Source organism: Symphodus melops (assembly GCF_947650265.1).
Source record: "Symphodus melops genome assembly, chromosome: 7".
Classification (NCBI taxonomy): domain Eukaryota; kingdom Metazoa; phylum Chordata; class Actinopteri; order Labriformes; family Labridae; genus Symphodus; species Symphodus melops.
In genome coordinates this window covers 17,480,147-17,504,607 of record NC_136697.1, presented here as the reverse complement: position 1 = coordinate 17,504,607, position 24,461 = coordinate 17,480,147, and the positions used below count along the sequence as shown (strand labels likewise).

At 39.0% G+C, this 24,461-nt stretch overlaps 1 protein-coding gene across 2 annotated transcripts in view; it reads right to left on the bottom strand.

The window, feature by feature from the left end:
- Positions 1-1,702: 1,702 nt before the first annotated feature.
- The window catches only part of LOC306826316 (laminin subunit alpha-3-like), a 53,161-nt gene continuing 30,402 nt past the window's right edge, over positions 1,703-24,461 (bottom strand). The window contains exons 30-77 of one of the 2 annotated variants that reach the window (XM_079347520.1): positions 24,271-24,397; positions 23,896-24,044; positions 23,292-23,407; positions 22,915-23,126; positions 22,623-22,827; positions 21,861-22,005; positions 21,608-21,748; positions 21,116-21,277; positions 20,428-20,529; positions 20,252-20,335; positions 19,616-19,846; positions 17,097-17,210; positions 16,476-16,594; positions 16,277-16,375; positions 16,049-16,149; positions 15,910-15,951; positions 15,668-15,819; positions 15,453-15,563; positions 15,249-15,360; positions 14,960-15,124; positions 14,653-14,849; positions 14,376-14,492; positions 13,984-14,138; positions 13,652-13,793; positions 13,020-13,119; positions 12,820-12,936; positions 12,534-12,704; positions 12,235-12,386; positions 11,932-12,126; positions 11,695-11,843; positions 11,404-11,557; positions 10,962-11,089; positions 10,716-10,860; positions 10,289-10,384; positions 10,000-10,151; positions 9,802-9,919; positions 9,575-9,712; positions 9,324-9,457; positions 9,089-9,223; positions 8,855-8,975; positions 6,333-6,466; positions 5,659-5,839; positions 5,410-5,568; positions 5,155-5,320; positions 4,108-4,235; positions 3,623-3,716; positions 3,400-3,519; positions 1,703-2,999 (exon numbers count right to left, since the gene is read on the bottom strand). In XM_079347520.1, coding sequence (XP_079203646.1) covers positions 2,857-2,999; positions 3,400-3,519; positions 3,623-3,716; positions 4,108-4,235; positions 5,155-5,320; positions 5,410-5,568; positions 5,659-5,839; positions 6,333-6,466; positions 8,855-8,975; positions 9,089-9,223; positions 9,324-9,457; positions 9,575-9,712; positions 9,802-9,919; positions 10,000-10,151; positions 10,289-10,384; positions 10,716-10,860; positions 10,962-11,089; positions 11,404-11,557; positions 11,695-11,843; positions 11,932-12,126; positions 12,235-12,386; positions 12,534-12,704; positions 12,820-12,936; positions 13,020-13,119; positions 13,652-13,793; positions 13,984-14,138; positions 14,376-14,492; positions 14,653-14,849; positions 14,960-15,124; positions 15,249-15,360; positions 15,453-15,563; positions 15,668-15,819; positions 15,910-15,951; positions 16,049-16,149; positions 16,277-16,375; positions 16,476-16,594; positions 17,097-17,210; positions 19,616-19,846; positions 20,252-20,335; positions 20,428-20,529; positions 21,116-21,277; positions 21,608-21,748; positions 21,861-22,005; positions 22,623-22,827; positions 22,915-23,126; positions 23,292-23,407; positions 23,896-24,044; positions 24,271-24,397 — 6,630 coding nt within the window. In that variant the 3' untranslated portion in view covers positions 1,703-2,856. Of the gene's footprint in view, positions 3,000-3,399; positions 3,520-3,622; positions 3,717-4,107; positions 4,236-5,154; positions 5,321-5,409; positions 5,569-5,658; positions 5,840-6,332; positions 6,467-8,213; positions 8,583-8,854; positions 8,976-9,088; positions 9,224-9,323; positions 9,458-9,574; positions 9,713-9,801; positions 9,920-9,999; positions 10,152-10,288; positions 10,385-10,715; positions 10,861-10,961; positions 11,090-11,403; positions 11,558-11,694; positions 11,844-11,931; positions 12,127-12,234; positions 12,387-12,533; positions 12,705-12,819; positions 12,937-13,019; positions 13,120-13,651; positions 13,794-13,983; positions 14,139-14,375; positions 14,493-14,652; positions 14,850-14,959; positions 15,125-15,248; positions 15,361-15,452; positions 15,564-15,667; positions 15,820-15,909; positions 15,952-16,048; positions 16,150-16,276; positions 16,376-16,475; positions 16,595-17,096; positions 17,211-19,615; positions 19,847-20,251; positions 20,336-20,427; positions 20,530-21,115; positions 21,278-21,607; positions 21,749-21,860; positions 22,006-22,622; positions 22,828-22,914; positions 23,127-23,291; positions 23,408-23,895; positions 24,045-24,270; positions 24,398-24,461 lie in introns of those variants that run through there. The other variant, XM_079347521.1, reaches the window with a different exon arrangement.

The window sequence follows — 24,461 nt, the reverse complement described above, 5'->3', positions numbered from 1 at the left end:
GGAAAAGTGTGTATTCACAAGCACAAGTGAATACACACTTTTCCAACTGGGCATAATATCTAAACTCTTAAAACGAAACAAATAAAACATAAGTACGAAATATTTGTATTGGTTTTTTTATGGGTTTTTTTTTTGTTTTTTTCAGAATTTTCCTCTAAACCGAGAGAGGAAGAGAGGAAGAGGCGTGATGGGTGGTCAGGAGAGGTCACGCAAAAAAAAAATCTGTGTATGCATAAAAATATATGTATTTCTCCTTTTTTTTTCCAACACGTCTGCATTACTTTGTGGCACAGGAGTCGAGACTCGAGCAGTTCACACAGGAGCAAAGAACTAAAACAGAGTCCTTCCACATGACAATCTGGTCCCAGGATTTTTTTTAAAGGTCTAATGAAGCTTAGCTCGCAGTGACAATGCATCTACGACACATTTTCTTAACTAAATGTTTTGATCCAAATTTCTGAAGAAAATGTGTTTGTTTTGTTTGCTCAGTCATAAAATCAATCAATTTATGAAGAAGAAGATCCTCTTCCCCATACTACATAGTGCACTTCTAGGACATAAAATGTAATATTAGAATGAAAAATAGCTTTCTTTATTACATCTGTGTGTTTAATAACTACATTTTCAGTATTACTGCAAGAACTATTGATATTCGCCCTTATGTTCCAATATTAACAGCGACAAAGCCAGTCCGTCTCTATCATCTCAGATGTTTTAATGTTTGGTAAGGGTCAGTTATTTAAAACATTTTTAAGAATTTGAGAAAATTTAAGAAATTGCATTTATAGGCACACTTTACATAGTTTAAAGCATATTCTAAGCTATTTACTACTCATGTTGACATTGCCCTTACAAATAACACTAACTTTATTTCAATCGTTTACAAGTTTGTATTGCCTATTTTGTATATCACATTAAACACATTATATTTTAGGCAGTTGTGTGTAGTCTACAGAATAATGAAGTTGTATTCTTTGTTGCACTGATATTATCAATCTTTAAAATGCTGAATTTAGTTCTTTATTATCTATATTGTATCTATTGTAAACTGTGATAAGTTGAAGTAACATAAAAGTTCTTTACAGTCGCCGTGACCTCTGACCTCCCCGCTGGCCCTCCATCGAGGGTGTGGGAGGCAGGCGGGATCAACGAAGGTCGCCCCAAAAAAAACAGAGGGGTATCATCATTATTGCCACTATCATCCCTTGACTGGTTGACATTTTTTATCCAGATCAAGACAAATGCATGATATATGCATGATATATGATATGGGCCCCCTATGGCCCACCGATAGCGACGGGTGTGTCAATGTGGTGCAAGAACCCGAAGGTTTACAGAATTTGATGCTGCGCCTGTTCGCACGGCTTACGACTTTCACTCATGATTTCATGAAGTACCTGAAGGCAGCCCTAGTGGGGGCGTGGTGGACTATAAAGTCTAACCTCTTCATGCAAGAGTAGCCTGGCTAAATTATATATATATATATATATATATGATTTTCATTTAAAAGAGGAGTTAAACTTTAATATGTTTCTAAGATAATAGTGCAAGCTTTAAACTAACGAGAAGTACACAAGTTTAAGGCAACAACTTCATTGTTCAATTTGTAAAAATCTTTAAAAAATCAATGTTAATTCATGTTAAATATTTGTGTCGATAAAAATGTCCTCATATGAACAAAAAAAATATAAAATGAAAAATGTATATTTTTCTGGTCTTTAATTAAATTCAATACATACTGTATGCTGAATATAATTCAACAGTTACCCTATATTTTTGTAAAAATGCATTTCTCAACCATACCATAATTTGCCAGCATGAACACAAGATTAAATACATTTTTCAAGACCTACTTGTGGTCCCGAGAAGTATTTATAAAGCACATGAATTCAACAGAATACAAAATGGATTACAAATCAGTGGTCACAAGACAGGAATGCATGTAAAAGAATGTCCAATCATCATGCATATTTTTTCTCATATTACCAATGTTTCCACACGTACAAACCAGAAAAGTAAACACTGTGTGGGGAAAATTCAATTCACCTTTTAGGGATATTTCATTCAACTTTATAATGATGTTGTTTAATGGTCCCAAACGTGAATTGCAGGATTTACACTAATGGTAATCTATTTGGATTTTTTTATACCCCACAAAATTTAGTACATGCTATTTTCTGTAGCAACTGACACTTAGCTACACAGAAATGATTAATGCAAAAAAGGAATGCAAGTGGGAAAATGAATTCAGAACAGTAATAAAACAAAAAAAAAAGTGATGTGCCGGTGTTAAACCAGTTTAATTGCAAAATTCAACAGGCCGGCATTTGGATATTAATATGCAGTAGAAACACAACCCCTGAAATGTCACAGAATAAAGCACCGGGGATGTAAACATAAAAAATCTGGTATTAACTTAAACAAAAATAAACTTTAAATGTTGATTTCTATGAAAGCACCATCACAAAGGCATCATTGGTTTTTCTTAAAGTGCTGGGTTGCTCACACTGCAACCTTGACCGAACACAAGCATATTCAGTAGCATTTGAATTTAATGGACCAACACATCTGACTGTAAAACATCTGATAGAATCTGCACTGATACAAAATAAATACAGAAAATACTATGAACCTGTAATCTTCTGTTCAGACCTTTTTACAAACAGACTCAGACACACACACACACAGACACACACACACACACACACACACACACACACACTTCTCACTTCACACACATTTATTTTCTTACAAACAAACACAATCTCTGTCTTGGTAATAGATTGCACATGGTTGACACTGGACATGGTCCCAGGTTTTGTTGCATGATGATGATGCGGTGTGAGATGCACTCCTTCAGCCGGGACACTCTTTGAGGTTGACTGGACCAAACGCACCAGACAGCCGGTCTAAAGAGACAGGCTCACTGTTGATCCTCATGTCCTGGATGCATCCAACAAAGGACGACGTGACAGGAAGTGTCTGGTGCACTGACCTCTCTGCAGCAAAAAGGTAACGCATGTAGGACATTTTTACAGCTTACTTTTAACAGATTGACTTGATATTATTTGTTGTTTGCTGACGTACACTTTCTGATAAATGATATGATTACAGAAATTCAAAGTCTTTTTTGTTAAACTTTTCCCAAAGCTTATGAAAAACACAAAGTGCAGAAATCCAGTCATGCTATCCCGAATGAATAAGCGACTTACTTTTAAATAATTTCAGTATATATTTAACAGAATTAAAGCATCTGAATAGTACAAGCTTGGTCTAGCATGGCCACAGTATCACTTGGTTTCCATTACATTTTAAATATGATTGAGGTGTCTGCCAATAAAGTTAAACGAAACAAATTTTAGTAGATTAGACCCCCAGATTAACAGACTACAAACTTACCAGGAACGCCACCCACATACAAGAAGTCTTTGGTCAAAGCTGTAGTGGAAGATGGAGGACCAATCTTGTAATTGTCTATTGTGTCCACATGCAGCTGCACAACATGTTTCCGCTTGATCACTAGAAGACACATGATGCAGAAGACAACCATAGTTGTGTTGTAACAGAAGCGTTACTTCATCTTATATGACATCTGTCATGTAAAACTTTTGTAAAAATGTACCTGAAATTTTATGAAATATTCCATCACATAAAGAAGCTTTTGGCCTCACTGACACCATGAATTCCCCATGACCATTGTTGGCTCGAGCCACTACCTGTAATGGGCAAACAGTCAATCGTGTTTAAAGGGAATAAACGTTACATAGCAATATATTTTCAATCTATATTTAAGTATTGTTCCATTAAGTCACAGAAATAAAAATCAAAAAATGAAGCAAAGTTGGAGGTTCTGGTAGCCCAGTGGACAAATCTTACCTGCAGTACCTTTCCCACATTTCATTCCCCACTTTCTCTTTCGCAAATTTGACTCTATAAGCTGTCCTATCACTAAATATAGAAAGCCTAATATTAAACTATAAAAGAAAGCAAAGTTGGCTATGTTGACTATTAAAAAGATTACTATTTTTACTCTGATTATGGGTATATATGAATGACAGACAAACTGATGTGGCAGAATTGTTACAGCGCTTTACTGTGATGCCTTACCTCTCCTCTGAGCATGTACACAGTGAGATAGTGACCAGAATCACCAACATGCAGCAGGAGTCCAGTCGGAATCCGTGGACGAATGTTAAACAGAAGCTCAAAGCTGGAACCTACGACGAAGGAATCATCTGGAACACAGAAAACAACACAGATGTCATGACTGGCCTGATTGCAGATGTCAATATTTAGACATGATGAACAATGAAAAGGCAGCCATGAAAGGAACTAATCAACTCTTTCTTTCTTCTCTCATAGTGTCTTTCAAGGAACTGACATGCAAACAATTTCACAACAAATCACGATCTAATATGGTAAAATTTATAAAGGAAAGGAGACGTGTTCTTAAGTTAAATTGATCACATTTTCATCCAACAAGGCAGTATTTTAGTTGTAGCACATCAGGTAAGTGGAACATGGTAAAGTTTAAGAATTTACCAATGTATGCAATTTAGCATGCAAGCATACCAGTATACACATTTTAAAGCACCCTAATATTTACTTGAGTTCAAAGTAAGATAACATTTTCCCCCCTGGTGTTCTTTGTAACATCCCATAGTTTTGCACTGCCATTTTTTAGAGCAACAATAAATTTCCATCCATCCATCCATTTTCTTCCACTTATCCGGGGCCAGGTCTAAATAATTTCTGTTTGCTAATTTACTGAAAATAGGCATAAGAAAAATGGGTTTTAGTAATAAATAAAGAAGTGTGCTTGAAGTTAACTTATTTTAAAATATTTGAAAATGATTAGACCTACAAAAGAAGTCATTAACAAACAAAACACAACAACAATAAACTGTAAGAAATAAATATGTAATTGCTCAAGGGCCATCATTATAAGCCTCTCAACAGCTATCTAAGGGCATTTTTATATTAAGACTTCATTTTGTTTGTAACCCATTGTGTTAAGTTGTTTAGGAGGAGAAACGTTGTGATGTTAGTAATCCCTTCTGATCATCAACGGGGAACTTAATGAAATTGTTTTGTGGTCCTTAGAAATTGTCCTGCAGTATTTGTTGAACATTTCAAAGACAGAGATGTACTCACTGACGACCACATGTGCTCCTTTCCCTGAGAAATACGCTCCTCTCTGTGTTTGTCCTTCAAAGCAGGGACCAGCACCATGATTTGTGGTGGGGTTTAACATCGGAGCTCCATTCATTTTAAAGCCACGGATACAGCCAGACACACTCTGCTTTGGAAGGTCCTTGGACTAAAATTAGGAAAACAATAAAACAAAAATGTATGTGTTTCGTATCTGTAAAATGTGTGCTTTGATTGTGTGTGAAATTTACATTTTACCTTCAGCTCTTTGTGAAGGGTCTCTGGAGCACTGCCCAGGTACACAGGTGATGCAAACTGCTGCATAGAGGTCAACTCAGCATTTGTCAACTGACCATCCTGTGCCCTGATCCCATCCACTACCAACCGAAACTTCTTCTTTTCCAAACTGAATATGACCTGAAGGCAGAAATTCCCAGAATAATAACATATTACGTTTTATACTGATTCAAAAAATAAAATATTTTGAGTTTTAATTAATCCACTAACCGAGTGCCACTTTCCATCATTGTACTTCTCCCTGTTGAAGATCTCCTTATGTTTGCCAACCGATAGTCTGATCCTGCCTTTTGATATGTAGACAGCAAGGTGAGAGCGCCCTCCTCTGGTAGCAGCAAAAAACAGCAGGCCTTCAGTAGATCGAGTCCTGATATCCAAAGAGAAATGAGGCCTGGAGAGAAAAAACAAACACATCCTCTTTAGTGTCTGTTAAGGCCCTACTGGAAAAAAAATAAAAAAAATTGGGGGCCCCTCCAACCACCGTTATATCTGCCAGTGTTCTGACACTCTTCCTCTTTCTTTATTCACTCCAAGACAGACAATGACTCTGTATTTTCCTTCAGTGTTAAATTGTAATAAAGGAATAATACATGAGATACAAATGGGGCCCTATTAGGAAGGTTTCCCACTTTCATGGCAACATTTGTCACACAATTTGAGTTACTGCTGCTGATTTTTAGTTAGTCAGCATTGGGGGACCCTGACTGGCCTTCAGCCCCAAGCAGTTGTCTGTCTTGCCTGTTGACAAGCAGTGCCTCTGGTGTTGCTACAAGTGAGTTGGCAAATGACAAAACTGCATTGTTTTGGAGGTGATAGACTGAAGCCAAGGACATTTTACATTTATGAATCTAACACTGAATATGTGAGCGTACATGCAAACTCACCTGGGCTGCAAGACTTGTAGGGGAAGATTGTAGCTCAGGCTGCTAACCGGGCCACCCAAGCGATAAGCATGCTGGACCAGCGCTGGTAGTGCACACTCTGATAGACTTTCATTGATCACCTGCATCACACCTTCCTAAAACATCGTGAAAAAATAAAAAAAAGTTAACATTGACATATTCGCTTGCTTACAGACGTTTAGGGAGACTCCACAGGGGTTCCACTCTGTACATAAAGAAGGGAGGTAAATGTGTGAAGTGGTTAGACTGAAAGAATATATGAAATACTACATCTATACAAATCATTTGGGGAGGAGTTGTTACTTATCCACAGTTGTGAAGAGTGTTGTGACATTGATTTAACATCATCTGTAAATGAGTATTATGAGTATTAAAATAGTATGACTATTTTAACATGTAATTGCCTAAGTTTTCGCAAATAGAACGTCAGATATAAGAACATGGTGAATCATATAAAAAGTTCAGCAGTTACCCAAAGTCCAATGTAACTTTTTTAAACATTGCTTTGTAGCTCATGCTTTTCCAAAACTAATTATATTTCCTTTTTTTTATCATAGAAGACTGAAAAAGAGCAAACATCAATCGCTCAATCAAATCAGTAAAAACTCAGCTATAACTATGTCTAAAATTAAATTGTGTAACAACATTTAACTATATCATGTAGCTAATAAAGTCACTTCCTGATAAGTGCTAAGGCTAGCGCTTTAAGTCAGTAAAAATGTCAATTCAAACAGCAAGATGACTGGAGTAGATCCTGATCTACTAATTAAAAAATAGACTTTGAATTTATGGATCCATGAATCAATAATCATTTTGAATTGAAATTAGATTTTGAATCGAATCCAGAACCCAAGAATCGAAATCGAATCGTCAGACACCCAAAGATTTCCAGCCCTTTTGTTTTCCTTGCCAGAAATAGAGTTTACAACCATTTTATCATTCGTGCTGTCAGTGCTGACAAATGGGTCATTATGGATTTTGTTAGTAAATTGAGGTAAATTAATCGATTGATAATTTACAATTGTCTTAAACATTATGCTTTGTTATGGTTACACTGAGGTCTGTCTGTTTTTTGTTCGTGTGCTCAGTTGTAACATAGTTTGGATTTTCATTTCCCTTCAGTCCCATTATCTTTTTGAATTGGCTCATGTTGGCCTTACACTGGAAAACACAGATGATGGATAAGTGTCTGATTACATCAAAATAAAATACCACTTACATGATGAGATAAAATGATTAATGATGCAATAATGACATGAGTGATGAATGGATATCTCAGCAGTATTTCTTCAAAATGTTTGCCCTAAGTTTCTAGTCTAGACTGCGGTGATTAATGAACGTATGCAGCGGCTGAGAATTCGTAATCAGAAGCAAAATGTGTGGGCTTGAATAGGATCAGGGGCTGTTGGCTTGTGGTTGTGACATGTCGTCATTTAGTCTCATGTTCTCAATCGAATACATATAACTCCGCAAAGTACTAATAGTGATTTCATGACTTCATAAAATCATGCTTTAAACAACATAGGACATGATTGCTTCTGAATCCAGGCCTCACTTATTTCACCATGAGGAACAGTGATGTAACTAGCTGTGCTTTAAAGCCCTTCAGTACATCTATTTATTATCAAGTAGGTCAAATTCCAACTCTTTTTAATACTTGGATTCCACGTTGACTAGACTTGGGACTAATGATTCAAGTCAAGTTCAACATATATTTATGAAAGGATGTACACCATAGAAACTGCATGATTTTAGCCTACAGCTGTATTTGACTATCCTAAAATAAGGATTATCAAAGCCCTTATCTCACTCACTCATAACTTTGTAAGGATCAACCATAAAAATGTTGAAAAACTCAGATGCTTTGTAATTATTGAATATGAAGTTTAATCATCATTAAAAGTAATGATACCATTCCTATCATTTTCTAATCCGGCATGAGTGTTAGGATGTGGATTATTGAGTTACATGGGAAAAAAGAAAGAAACAAGACATGAGCTGATTTACAAGTTGATTTTTGTAATAACTTGATTTTCAAATAAAATAGGCAGAGATACAACACATTTAAAAATTCTCATGATTATTGGATATGACCATGCAACCGTTTTATTCAAGTACACTGCAGATGATTGAGCTTGTGAATAAGCAACAGAACATTGTGGTGAGTCATATTATTAATACTATAGATTCTTGTCAGCATCAGCAGGTCTTAGTCCTCCTTCTTCTTCATCTCTGGAAACAAGGCAGCAAAATAGAATGTAAACAAAGTCAACATAAGACAAACGCTGTTATTCATGTGCCTTCATCAAAAGAGTGATGAAGTCGTTTCATTGTTCAAATTCATAAAGTTGACAAGCGAGAAAGATGGGTTAGATTTACGGCTAGTTTGTGGCATCAATCATTATTTCAGTTTGTATTATTAGTCAATAAAAAGTACAGGGACTTATCCAAAAAAAAAATATATTTTATAGACTATGAAGTGTGAGTTTGTTAGATAAACATACCTTTCTAGAATTGGGGTCCACCATCAGTTGAGCAGGGCTGTCAGCAGAGCAAACATCCAACAAGACATCTCCAGAGGACCTCCAGAAGCTTAAATCCTCAGCTTTGTACAGACTTTCTTGTCTTAAAAAAAAATAATAATAATAGGTATGATACACTCATCAAACATAATTAGAAAAGAGTAATATAAGATTACATTATATTAGTGTTTGCAACCTGAAATAATAAATTATTACCTCCTTGTGTAAAGGTTGGCAATGCATCCCTTGAATGTGTCTTTTCCCAGGATCATGGCGCCACTTGTGTTAGGTATAGTAGTAGTGCTGGTAATCTCTTCACCATCATCTGCATCGTCAATATTCATCGTAATACTGTTTGGGAAATCGTAAAGATATATCGTTTTTGTATGTGAAAGACCACAAAATGAGTATTTATAGATTGTTCATTAAAAGATCATTGTGTCTCTCATACCTTCCTGCTTTTCTGGTTACAGTCAAATAATGCCACTGGTTGTCGTTATACTTAGACTTTGATTTCAAGCTCTTGGTACCCAAAACGAGAACCACATAGCCGTCCCTCAAAGAAAGACTGATGCCTGAATTAGCCTAGAAAACAGGAGAGAAATATAAGATTTAAATAACCTCCCCCTTGCAGTCTTATAAGAAGCCAATCTAAACAAAAATCTGAAGTCAAACATCATGTTTTAGGATACGCTTACTGACCTGTTTGTCCTGCAGAATAGAACCCTGATTCTCAGAGCTTTTGAAGCCGACTGACAGGATGACATCATTAGCCAGACTGAAGCCTGTGAGGTCAGCTGACATGGAGCTCCTCTTGCTGAACTCTGCCTTACGCGTGATCTAGAGAAGGAAAAAAAAAAAACAGCACATTAATCAATAGGACATAGGTAGGTACATATGTGCGTGTTTGTAAATGGTTGAAAACCCACCAAGCTATCATCAGAACATCTTTTGCTGACGCCATATTGCTCAGCAGCAACGATATCGCGAGTGTTCAGCTTCACACTCGTTACGCATCCTTTAAGCGGCTGTATGGTGATGTTATGTCTGTGAGGAGAAACTAAAGTTATTCTGGATAAAAACTCACAAACCCAGTCATGGCGAGGTCAATATCAACAGACACATACCGTTCTCTTATGTCTTGTGGCACTCCACCAAAGTAGAATTCTTTCATTTCTTTGTGGCTGAATGGAGCTGTGGTTTTGATCTCTTGGTTTCCTATTTTAACAATTAATGTTTCTTTGGAATGAAAAATGCGGACGTTTTCTGTGTCCTTTGTCTGAAGACAGGATAGAGAAGGAGGAGGAGGATGAGGTTGAGGTTGAATTCATGATGTATACATACACACGTTATGGTGTTGAGTGATGATTTTCTGTCGATGAGCAACCTTAGTTTGCAGAAAAGAAACATTCTTACCGGGAATGTCTTGACGTTTAGTTTAGCTGGTACTGTGAGCGAACTACTGCGTACAGCAATTACACCCTTCTCCATGGTCACAGTATAGTATTTATCCTATGTGGAAAAGGAAAAAAGTAAGTTAGTAAAAGAAAGTAAATTCTTAAAAAACAAAACCAAAATGGAGCTGCTGACAAAATACAACGACAGAATAATGTATGGGCCAGGTAAGACAGGTCTGGGGGTAGATATACTTACAAAATATGTACATAAAAATACAAATAAAAATAGAGAAAAAATATTTCAAGATGCTGGAGAAATATCGAATTAAAATTTTAAAGAAATTCAAAATTAAATAAAGCACATAGTGTTGATAATGTGTTTGAGTGCCTGTTTGATTGCTTGGTTTGGAGGTAGAGATATAGAGATAAAATGATCTTTTATTTACCTGAATTTCTACATATAAGAGCAGACCATTCTCTAATCGAGTATTGACGGTGAAACCGAAGCTGAAGAAAGGCAGCTCTTTTTCAATGATTCCTTTGCTGTATCCGGTGCCTTGATAGTATTCAGAACCCGTCTGAACTACATATCTAGATGGGACAGGCAAAGTAACATGTTATAGAAAAGGTAAGGAAGCGATTAGCAAAATATCTGTAACTCTGAACACTTGTTACAGTAGGACCCATTGTACCTCTTGCATGGAAGATTAATGTTGATATTCTCAGCATACTGGAAGTTATAGAGACTGACAGCTTTTTCGTTCAGGTAGGAGACCTCAATGCAGCCTTGGTATTTGTTTGAGTTGAGAGAAGATGGCGGCTGAAAAAAAAGAAGAAAAAAAAAAAGATTCAACACAAGCCATTCCAGTTCAAATTAAAGAAACCATGTAAGCTCCCAAACTTCCCATAATGCAAATCAATTTTGCTCTGTATCAGGGTCTCTTTCTCAGACATTACGAGCCAGAGCCATTACAGAAGACTAAATGACCTCTTGTTTCCTTAGTTTGTACCTCTCAGTCATGATGTTTAACTTGTGGAAATTGTATTTAATCAAATATAAAAAGCTATAAGCTTTTGAAGAAAAAGACAACAAAAAAACAACAGAAACAACAGTATTCCTGTCATGCTGCTTACAGTGAAGTCTGTGGGATAACCTCCAATGTAGAAAACAACATCACTTGGATTCAGGTCCAAGAGGTTGTGTTTCTGATTTCCTTGGTGGCTGCTCACAACTGCTGCAGATATGTCGCCGTTTTTGATGGCCGTTAACTTTACATCCTGGTAAATTCTAAATCAAAATGAAAAAACAAACAAACAAGAACAACATTCAACATTCATTACAGATTTACATATTTACAGAGGGTTGAAAACTTAGCTGAGACCATATATTTGCATTTTCTCTGAATAAACAGGTCGTCAGTTTACCTTTGTAGGTCCACTCTGTCGAACGTGGATGTCTCAGCCGCAGACCTGGTGATTGGAATTGATTTCAACTCATACTCTACTCCGTTGAGCTTGTAGACTCCATACAGCACGTTGTTTCGCAGAACCATCCCGATGTAATCTTTAGAAGACTAAAAGACACATTTTTTTTTAAGCCCCAAGAACAATTACAGACTTGATCTTCATATCAAAACATTCAAGTCATTTAGGGTCACTTACATCTCTGCTGCCAAGGTACATCACAAACATGTCTCCAGTGTCAGTGGTCTGTCTGCGTCTACGGTTCCCGTCTCCTCTGCCTTCTGGTCTCTGCAGGGACAGGGACAGGGCCGTGTAGGCCTTCAGATCATCTAAGTCCTTTGGCTTACGCAGCTCCACGTAGCCAGTCCCAGTGAACGTCATCGGAACTGTAACCTAAAGAGGACACATCATCATAAAAGGGGGAATTAGAGGCATTAAAGGAAAAAAGTGGAATGTGTTGCTTGCTTACGACTTGAATATCTTAACAGACCGGCGACTCACTCTGTTAGCTGCATCCCGGGCTTGTTCAATGAGTTCTTTGATCTTCTTGATGTTATCAGTGATGTTGCCAATCGGTGAAAACTGAGAGCTCAGATCCTCCACCTCTGAGATCTTATCGTTCAGAGATGGGATGGTGTTCAACAAGTCCGTCACTGCAATTACAAGAACAGAGGATTAAAACTGTTGTGTAAAAAAGAGCCAATTATTTTTACTTTTAATCTCTAACTTTAATAGAATAAAAACGCTTATTTATCCATTTAAAAGCCAAAGTAGAAAGTATTATCTTATGTGACTCTCACCTGACTTTTCCACGTCTTTCAACACACTGTCGAGGTTTCCACCACCAGCAGGGATATTGATCTTTCCAATTTCCTTTCTGATATTGTTTAGTTTGTCCATAGTTTCGCTGGCTGTGTCAGTGGCTGCAGCTGCTTTCCTCTTGGCTTCATCAATCATGGCAGCAATGTCATCTGATTTTCAGACAGACACAATAATGATAAGTTGGTAAAAAGTAAGTCTGCCATTAGATTTTGACACAATCAACTAAATATGAATCTGACAGTCCGACGCCTTCATGTGCTCTACCTCTCCTGATGTCTTTTATTTCGTTATCAGCATCCAGCAGATTTTTCTTCAGAGCTTCCTTCTTTTTGTCAGCATCATTGAGGCGCTTCTTCAGGGCAGTGAGCTCATCCTTAGAATCTTTTTAAATAAGAAAAAGGAATAAATAAGTGAACGTCTGGGTGATTTTTTTAATTTAAAAGATTAAAAGTAGCGCTGAGTACCTTTGAGGTCCTTTTCTGCGTCCTTTGCGTTCTGCAGCAGGTCATCACCCGTCTCTTTCAGGTCTTTAGCTCGCTCTGTTAGCCTCTGGTTGTTAACATTCTGAAAGGAGAAAAACTACTGAGTGAAGATTCTAACTAAATCAGGAGTGTTAAACTCATATTGGGTTTGGGCCAGATTGCTTCAGTGAGACAGAGGGCGGGACTAATTTTGCTGACATCACTATAATTCAACACATGGATATATAAACGACTTTCATTATGAGCCTGGCAGTCCATTATTCTATGTGCCCTTACTGTAGTGATCTAACTCTGTCACTGACTTTTCAGGAGCCTTAAATCTGTGCCATCTCCGAGCGTAATGCAAAGAATTATTTTTTTCAATCCAGTTCACTTCAGCATATTACCATTTTACGCTGTTATACATTGTTTATTTACAATTAAGTGAAAATATTTATTACAAATATTTATTTTAAGAAAAAGTGGTAGGTAATCTTCCAAAAATGTCTCGCGGGTCGGATGAATCCTGCGGCCGGGCCGGATTGTTGACACCCCTGATCGAAATACTTCTGCATTTAAATCATTCCAGGACCTGTGTGACAGGAACTCAACGTGTAATCAAATCTCTGGCTTACATTTAAGGCATTATCCGCAGCACTTTTCGCCTCGTTGGCTGCAGCCTCAGCGGCGTTAATGGCATCTGTGATGTTTGTGTATGCATCAATAGCGTCTTTTGCGTTTCGCACTTCAGTACGCTCGCTTGCTTCCTTCATCGCACTGTAAAGCGAATAAAAAGAGAAAACAAATCAAAAATACATTTAAAAAAGTCTCAATGGCTTCAAACACAGAACCTGCTTGAATATCACTGCACAAACAATGAAATCTAAGCTAATACAGTGTTTTGCTAAAATAGGTTTTTAGATAAAGATGACAATCTGAGTCTGTGTTGTATGCACAAAAGACGTACTCTTCAAGTTCCTTTGCCAGCTTGTCCAGATTCTTAGCATGATCCTCAGCCTTTTCTACAATGTCCTCCTGAGCTGCAGCTTTGACAATGTCATTCACTTTCTTTGTCAGGTCCGTCTTGGCACCATCCAGCTGTGCTGCCAGCTGTTCATACTCCTACAGAGCAGGAGGACAAGGGAAAGGATGCGTGTTAATCAAAAACAGGAAATGCCATTTATGTGACATCAGAGCACAAGGAGCTGATTATTATCTGAGTGGATAGCACGCTGGAACCTGACATCCCTCGAGATCTGAGATTAGGCCATTTATCTTAACAGTCAGTCACAAAGTACGTAAATGTACACGTGTGAATACAAAGAATGTATTAGGCAGGTTTTAGTTTATAAATCTTACCGTTTTGCTGTCTGTCAGCATTTTAACCAAATCCTCCGTTTTCTGCAGCTCCTCTCCTGCGATGTTCATTTGATCCTCAACAGTCTTCCGCTCCTTTTTCAAGTCTTCAATACGTTTCTGCAGGGAGAACATAATTCAATTCAGTACAGTTAACTGCTTTCATAATTACCTAATTTGCATAATTATAAAGCTGAAGTATAGCAGGGTTTTTATGTTAAAAACAACTAAAGTATAAATCTTCATTTACTGACAAACTAATTGACTCGTGAGAGATTACCTGTGTATCTTTGAGTGTCTGAGCGTTGAGTCCATTCTGGGTGTTGGCCTTTTTCACAAAGTCAGACGCCTCTTTGAGAGCCTTATCGAGGTCCTTCAGCTTGTCCTCGTAACCCTTCATAAGGTTCCGAATCTTCTCTGCTGCAGCCTCGTTCTGGTCGCACTGCTTGCTCACATTCGCCTTTATGTAATCCAGCACTGGAGGATAAAATCGAAAAGGTTTATGGCTAAATGTCTGACAGCTCTTTTTTGTTTACGTTTTAGTTTGAGGTTTCTGCCGACAAAGTTTAGGTTAACATGTATCATACATTTCTTGGCCTCGTCTCTTTCTTTTTCAGCAGCTGTCTTCTGAGGGGTGAAGTCTCTATTCTTCATTTCGTTGACCAAACGCTCAGCTTCATCCATCATTTTAGCCAAGTTTTCATTAGGCACTGTATCACCACTGGTGTTATCCTTTAGCTGGTCCATAAGACCTGAAAAAACACAAGAACCGAGAGTGAAATAACTATTAGGCTCATAAAGTCTATATATGCAGATTAAAAAAAAGAGTACTTTGAAATTAGACATTACTGTTGCTGAATTCAAGTTTCCCTTTACCTGTGATTTTCTTGAGCATGTTTTGAATTTCTGAGTCCAGATCTTTAGCTCTCTTGTGGGTTTTCTCGACGTCTGTCACTGCCTTGTCAGCATCATTGGCTTTTTTATCTGCCTAAATAAAATAAATACGCACATTTACAGTTACTTTCAAATTCCTTCTTGGGAGAAAATGTATAGTGCTAATCCTCATCTGAAGCTACCTACCTTTTCTTTGAGTGAGCTGATGTCATCTGAGAGCGTCACGGTGTCCTCTTCCAGCTGGTTGACTGTGGTTTTCTCAGTATTTACGGTGGAGGTGAATTTGTTGACAAGAATCTGTAGGAAATGTAAAAAGAGAAATGAATTACATGCTGTATATAGGCATGCTAATTGGTAACCTTTAAAGCTACAGAGGTGAGTGACACCACATTGTCTGTTACCTTGGTGTCTGCAACGGCATTTTCCAGTTTCTTCAGCCTGTCCTTAACGGGAGCACTGGCACTGGCATTCTCCAACTGAGCCTTGATCCTTCCCAGCTCATCATCCAACTTCTCCAGATCATTTAGCAAAGTCTGGGCACAATTATCACACTCTGAAAGAAAGAAATGCAGGAAAATTAGCAAAGAATTACATTCAATTTATAGTTTCATTTGCATTACAAAGCAGAACATTGATCCTTCACCTTGGCAGTTCTCATTTGTGTCTCCCGGTTCCAACGTGCAAACTGGAAAAAACATACACAAAAATTCAATTGAAATGAAAAAGAGTCCTTGTAAATAGATCTTAATGTGTAAAAGTGGATTCATGAACTTCAGTCTCACCTCCAGTCCTGGGATCACAGTTGTTACCATTGCCGTTGCATTTACAGGGTTGACATCTTCCTCCTGACGTCAGAGGATCACCAAAGTAACCAGGTGCACAACTGTGAAGAGAGAAAGGAAAGGCAGAGTGAGGAAAACCAATTTATAAATGACATCCTGTAATATATATTGTGAATTTTAATCTAAGTGCTCAGTCCTTTATACTGCTCTGTCTGCACAGGCACTCACCTCTCACATCTTTCTCCAGTGTAGCCCGATCTGCAGATACACTCGATTTGTGGTTGCAGGTCACCTCTCGGCAACAACTCTCTGCAACCTTCTGCAAAACTACACGTAAAAAGGCAGATCATGAGTTCATTCTTCACACACGTGTTTATTTATTAAGTTATTGTCGAGATGTTTGGATTTGTGTATTGTTTTCTCCTACCTGTTTGTGGCCGCACTGAATGGGCATGGGCAAACTTTGCATGTCCTCTGAGCTGCATCTCCATAATAACCGTCTTTGCAGCGCTCACATCGGTCCCCAGCTGTGTTGTACTGACAGTTCTGAAAATAGGAATGCATTCATAAAATGATGTTGTTAAGTGTGAATTGTAAGTAACAAGATGTTGAAAATCCAAGTTTGGTGTTTGTCTTGCATCTAGAAGAAAATCAGTCTTGAATTATACTGAAGCCAAAATACAAGCATCTATACAAAAAGAGTCTGTTTAGCTGACTCTGTCAACTGGGCTTTGAGCTGCCGGGGTGTGGATGTCTGCGGGCATAGCACACACAGGCCCAGTCTTGAGTGTCTTGCGTAACAAAAAACACAAAAGAGATAGCTGAGGTTATAAAATGTGCGACTGTTTATCATCCCATCAGCAAAAATAATGCATATGGGGGGGGCCCTCAATGGGAATTCCGAAATCTTAATGTGAAAGTGCCCACAGATTAACACTGAACGTGAAGTCTAGACTCTGACTAAACTGTGGCTAACGCTAGTGTTGTTATTGTATCCTGTGGTTAGACAGCGATTGATAAGTGTTGAGAGATGAGTTCTGTTTCTTACCAGACACCTCCCTGTCTTGTCTTCACACTCATCAGACAGACCATTGCAATCGCAGGGCACACAGCGGCCCAGGAAGGGTCCACTGCTGTCTCTGTAGAATCCAACGGAACATCTCTGCCAGAGGAAAACACAAACATAAAGACATGATAATCCAACCTGGAATAACTGCTTGCCATTTGTCGGATACACTCATCATGCTGGAGATTTAATTAAAAGTATGAATCTTGGGTTGGAACAGAAACACCTTATACTTATGGAAAAAAAAAACTTTTGGGCAACATTTAAAACATTTTAAAGATTCAAAAAAGAACAACAGTTTGTTTTCAGCAAATATAGCAGATATTGGGAATTTTTTTAACTACAACTATTCAAAGAGTAAAAAATGAAGTATATTAACTGTATATTAACTATAGCAGGTTTAAAAACAATTAACGTAAAAAGGAAGCTAGATCGCTGATAAACCTCTCAATGATGAAACTTTTTATGCCCTTGGGCTACACATTATCAATCATTTATAGATGTATTACACAACATTACAATCACAACTGTACAGCAGAGAAACATTATATCAACCTCTGCTTTCATTTTGCTGAAACATTGAAGCATCTCCTGAGATTAAGCTGCTGTTCAAAGATGACAACTTAACGTAACACCTTGTTTTAGTGTGTTGAATGTAGAGCAGACAGAAAGGAGCGCGACCTGAAATGAGTTTCAAAAACAATGAACGCTGAAGTTTGCCCTTTGCTTTAAGAGATAGCAGCCGGCAATCCACACCCAAGACGTTGAGCTCAGGCAAAAGGCACGTTAAACATCATGACACGCTGTCTTTCTTTTTACCTGAACCTGATAACTGGCGTCATTGTCATTCATGGAGGGATATTGTAGCTCCTGGGTACCCTGATCATTCACTGATGGATACTGTATCCTCTGAGTTCCCTGATCCTGAAGCAAAGGAAACTGTATCCTTTGACCCCATCTGTCATGGTGTCTGGTAAAGCGGGGTCGCTCCCCTCTTCTGAAGGCCCTGTGGCCAGCACAGCAAAGTCCAATCAAAGTCCAACAAAGCAGACTCTGAAATAAAAGCCCCGTGCGCCGTCGTTTATCCATGTGCGTGTCTGACATTCCTGTCCGTAAGTCTGTGTGAAATAATGCTTTGCTCTCCCCTGCTTCAGCCTCTTAAACACACTCTCACACACACACACCGAGGACACGCCCAATGTCCTACCTGAGTCAGTCTACCAGATCAGCATGAGCATACGCAGGGGCACAAGTGTTTACATGCCCAAACACACACACACACACACGAACTCACTCACACACAAACTTGCAACACACAGAGGAAACTGATTGTGACATTCAGACAGATGGGGTACACACAGGAATACATATGTGTCTCATTTCAAAATAAACAGTTTAACATTCAATAGTTTACAAGCTGTAAAATGTCTTCATGTGTGTGTGAAGCAAAGTGTGTGTTCTTGGTTTATAAACGTTTGTGTTTAAGTGCATACCACTGAGAGGAAAGTCAGACATCCTCAGACAACAAACTCACACCTGAATCACGCTCCTCAAACACACACAGACACAGCTGGGTGTGTCACACCGCCACACGCTGCAGGAGCACTCAGGTGAACACACTCAGGTTTTATGAGTAACAATATGTTGCTAGCTGCCACACCTCATGTGTTAAGGCGTGGCGCCATGTCATACACCTTCCAGGCACGTATAGTGAACTTACTTTAAACACTCCCCACCAAAAGGATTGCTCACACACACCAACCACATCCACAGCACCCAAAGGAATAAGAAAAACAGTAACGCTGCTGGATGTTATTGCTGTTTCTTTCCACTAATAAATGCTCTCCGATGCATACAAAAAACACCTTTCAATCAGCTGTTTCTCTGTTCACATTAGTAATCAGCTTTTGTGGGCAAAATGGCTGCAATCATGTGTGTTCAAATCAGATTTGAAAGGCATAAACACACTAAGTCAAGTCAGCACCATTCCCAGGATAAAAAGAATCCAAAGTAAAGCTTTTCCTTAGCAACTACATCAGGGCTTGTTTGGATTACTTCCTGTAGCCATGCCAGTGATTATAGCTGTATAGTCACTAATATTATGTCTGCGTGATTGTGCATCATATCCCAGCCTGGGGCTACAAAATTTAGCTGTGTAGCGCTCCAGCCGGTATTTTCCAGTAAATTCCACCCAAGGATCCTCAGATGATGAATTTTTCCTTGGTATAAAAAAAAAGGGTGTGGGCCTTGGCTCAGGCGTGTCAGGACAACCTAAAACTATGAGGCATTTGTTCGTCTCCTCAAACACAATAAGATGTCTTTTTAATGAACACCTAATCTCCACTGCCTCCTAGATTAAACAAAAGCATCCTTATATTACCTCAGCTTTGTAGTTTATCTACACCTGTGCAACTTTCTAGTATAGAAGCATGTCTGGTTTTTTTTTCATCTGAGATGGAGTTTTTTTAAGCAGTATTTGGATATCATTTCAAACGTCTTACTTCACACGAGTCTCCGGTGTAATGAGGGGGGCAGGAACAATCTTCCACAGTGTTTCCGGGACCACCAGTCCCTGAGTGAGTCGCCGCCTCCAGGCCAACTTCCCCTAAGATGAGTCTCTGGCTCTGAGTAAAATACAACGCTCGGATCCTCAGACCAACCAGACCGGCGAGGACCATCATCAGCTCCTCTCTGGAGACGGGCCGGTTCGTGATAGCATGGCGCCAGTTTCCCTGCAGACACAAGGGAACTTATTTTGTGGCAAGCGCTGAATAATAATGTATGATAGGGCTTTCATAAAAATATCATTTATTAGAGTTCATAATAAACATAAAATAGAGAAGAGTATCACTTAATACAGGGAATACACCTATAATTTACGTTTTTGATCTGTAGATGATGAATCCTTAATACTCTGATTTCTAACACCACGAGAAGTTCTAAGAGTAATTCATACCTTATAATTATATCTAATGGATGGTTTGCCATGGAATCAACTTTGAATGACCTTTTAACTTGTAAAGCTTTTAGACTTATGCAATTATACTTAAAAGTATGCAGTTTATCCCCTTCCAACACTTTCATACCGCATGGTTGATTAGCAATCAAAGCCTTAAAGGGACTGGTGTGTACTTTACCTCTAAGAGCTGAACTCTGCCCTGATACAGCCGGTCAGGTAGTAAGACTTGTGGAGCCATGTGGATCAAAGTCATATTCTGACCCTAGAGAGAAATAATGAGTAGTATAATGAGCTGTGATTCTGCCACTGATTGAAAAATAGATATATGAGGTGCAAACAGGTAGTACAACACACATTCAACACCACATCTGGTCGTCTGTCCATGAGAGTCATCCCCTCACTGGGAATCCCAAAAGTCTTGGACTGGTAGGTAAGGAAACCGCCATAAGATGAAACCTGAGACAAGGGTAAAGAATGTATTCGTCAGCATGTGAGGAAAGACTGCAGGGAACGGTGGATTACAAAAATGAGCTTCGTTAAAATGTCATTGATCGAAGTTGAGACCAATATTTATGTCATTCAGCTATGATTCTATAGAATTCTATCAATATTTGGGTTACATTTTAACATTATAATAAAATAAAAAGTCAAAGCAAAGAAAGGTTTTTCCTCTTTGGGTGCTCAAACAGCTGAAAGGTCTGACAAGAGAAGCTAAACAGAACTTTTTCCCCAGAGTCCATTAAAGGTTATGATGGTGAGTTAGAACGTGTCATGATCACTTCCAGAGAGTTATATAAAAATACATTTAATATAAGTGAACACTGTCGGATCTCAGAAATGGTGAAAGTGAACAAATAGTGAAAGCTATACAAGTAAGGATCCAACATTGCTACAGTATGTATTATATTCCTGAACATTTTTGCTTAATTTTCCTATAAAACAACTATCACTACACTTTCACTCGGAAATTTTCCATGTGAAAATTTGACAAACAATCTCCACATTCGTCTTCTTATAATCGTCTCCCTCTTCATTTACTGACCCTGTCTCCCAGGTAGGCCGCTGGTGCCACCCAGTGTAGAGTTTGAACTGTGGGAGAGAGCTCCTGCACGTCTGCCACCACAGTGCTACTGGCCTTGTTCAGCACTGTGGGAACCACCTCCTGGTCGGGTTTTTCCAAACGCCAGCCCTGCATCTCAACAAACTGATAACGGAATATTATGGGTTAAAGAATCCCTCCTAATAAAGGGCCTTCATATAACACACACACACATTGTTAAAATAATCGACTCCATGAGTTCGTGACTTAGAAAAACACATGACAAACATATTCATGTGAAAACATATTTGAATTAAAAAAAAACCAATGTATCCAGATGCCAATATTTCCTGACAACATCTGTTTGTGCTTCATGGTCTACTCTAACTTGTGCCATCTTAGGTCTGACAATTCACCACACAACTGCTATCAGCCAGAGAGCCCTGCAGGCATAACATTTCCAAAAGCAAGCATAGGCAGGAACAGCGAACACACCTTCCCCCTGCGTTTGCTGGAGCTCTGACACCGTTCACTCGCACCAAAGCAGAAGCATTTGGTACAGCCGTAAGGGTTGGAGGGGTCAAAAAAGAAGGAATCTCCCCGACAGCTATCACACCTGATGCCAGCAACATTTTTCTACAAACATGGCAGCAACAGCAGAAAGATAATAAGAGCAAGAGAAGATAAATGCACACAAAATAGTGGGAGGAAGTTCTTTTAAGGAGCAGGTTGCATTTATTGAACTCACCTTGCAGAGACACCTCCCTGTGTCTGGGTGGCACACGTCAGCTGTGACACCATCTTTCTTACAGTTGCAGGGTAAGCAGTCAGGAAAGCGATAATAACCTGCAGCACAGCGATCACACTGACGGCCCCCAATCCGAGGCTTGCAACTAAGTCAAATACACAGAGACACTTTCAAATGTGGCTCATCAACAAAGCATGATATCAGCATAATGAAGGCGCAAACAGAACTGAAACATCCAGATTTATGGGGAAATAAAAATTAATTGCAAATGTTGTGTACGTGTGTTTATTTTCCCCTCACATTCCTGCGTGAAAGGAAAAGATCCTTAAAAAGTAAAATCCTTTTTGAAAATCATAGAATGAAATAAAACATACGAATTAATACATTTTATAAAATGAGACATCTGTGAATCTACAGCATAAATAAAGTGAGGTCTAACATAAATAAAAAACAAAAATATTGCGCACATTATTTACATTTTAAAGCCACACAGTTTACAAAAAGAAGTTTTTGTGGATTCAAATGAATGTTTTACATGGAACTCTTCTGCATCTATTTTAACTGTTTATTCAAGTTATTTTTTTATTTGCTTGTTGTTACCCTGAGTCTGGTAGAATTTTAGTAACATGGCTTTATACAGTATTTCTACATTCCTTGTTTTTACAAGCACAACATTCATAAAATAGGTTTCATTTGTGGCTGTTAGTAATAAAGGCTGATCTGAAGTCTTAATAGGGAAACAGCTTGTAGAGTTCCTCTGACCTGCACTGTCCGGTGATGCGGTCACAGTCGGGCCCTGCGCTGGCTCTGATGCCGTTTGGAGAGCATTCACAGCCCTCACAGCCCAGCTGAGGGTGAAAGCTGAAAGTCTGACTCTGGCACACATCACAGGCTGGTTTGACTGTCTGAGGAGGGCAGATACAACGACCCGTGACCTCATCACACAGCCGGCGTCCACACTCACATGCTGCAGGAGAGAAGTCATTAAGACAAAAAAAAATAATAATAATTATACCCAAAAGGTTATAACCAGCATAGGTAACTGATCACTCACGTCTGCAGTAGGGGAAGCCAAAGTATCCTGTGGCACACTTTGTGCACTGTCGACCAATAACATGCTGCCTGCAGGGACACTGTCCTCCGACGGGGTCACAAGTGGTGTCAGTGGAGCCAGACTGGTCACAGTTACAGGGCAGAGCTCCATTATTATAGGCTGCAACAAGAGAGCGGGCCGAATCTCTACAGAACTGTGGAGAAGTTTTGGGGCTAAAAGGAGAAGGGAAAATAAAAGATACGGTTTCATACTCCTTTACCACAGCTAGAGGGCACCATTCCCAAAATCTACAACAGTGATGTATATCACTGTAAAACCGCCTCAGAGGGGAATTGTTTATACAGACTAAATATTTCACAAACATGTTTGACACCTACTCAATAAAGAAACCCTCTCCTCTGCATTGCTGAATGAATTCTTCAGATTTATCGAGCAGCTTCTCCTTCAGGAGATCCGGTGTGTAACCGCTATCAGGAACCAGCAAGATATAATCCTACACAAAAGAATCAAATCACAAAACATGATAAAAAAAAAAAAAAAATCTCTTCAGAAACTTCCAGTTGGGTTTGTTTTGCTCTTTAACACATTTATCAGTAAGATGCAGAGTGTGATAAACAGATTAACAGAGGATTTGATGTGTTAAAGCCACATTTGCAGCTTGATTTTATCTAAAGAAGGAAAATAAATCCCATGAATAACAAGCTGAGCGTCTAACCTGCCTCTGTGTGAGAGAGGATGGAAGCTCAGCCTTTATTAAGCTATGTGGGGCTGCCAGGTAGAGCACAGTCTATCCATTGTTGTTGTTGTAGATATGGCATAACAGTGAGGAGAGAGGACCTCAGCATGCCAAGTACCCAACCTGAACAACAGCAGGGTAAATCACAGCCCTCCAGTCTTTACACAGAGGCTTGTATAGCTCACTCTTTATCTTTTCAATACCGTTTGGTTTGTAAACATTAACATCTTAAATAGCCCACTGACCAGAGTAAGAGTCTTTCTCTGTGGTACGCTCACAGAGATTGTGGGCTGCCGCCAGGAATTCTGCTCAAAGTCAAAGGCAATAAGACCATCAGCAATCACGACCTCCCTGCAGCCAGAGAGCATGGGGCAGAAGGATGCATTTACCGAGCCTGTAAAAGAAGAGTAGAGTTAAAGAGGGAGTTCACAGTTACCCATCCCTCCTCTAAAGCCATATAGGGAATAAGGTCCAGGGTCTTTGATCATCTTGTCATGAGCGCAGAGAATTAATCTGCTCTTAAGGAAGAATCAGGCCCCTCATTGAGAAGGATTTCCCAGTCACTGCCGGAGTGTCTCTATTTCATGAGACAGTGTAACTCTTCCCCCGAACTCACTCACCCTTCCACTCACGCCCTGCGTCCACTCGCACTTCCACAGGGAAGGAGGTGTGTTCAGGCTGGTGGTAATGGACCACGACCACATACCTGCCAGGAAGGGGCACCTTCGGGGTGAAATTGATCTCAGTCTGGAAAAAAAACAAAAAAACAGAGGAGATTTAAGCCTATAAAAGTCATGTGGAAAATTACAAT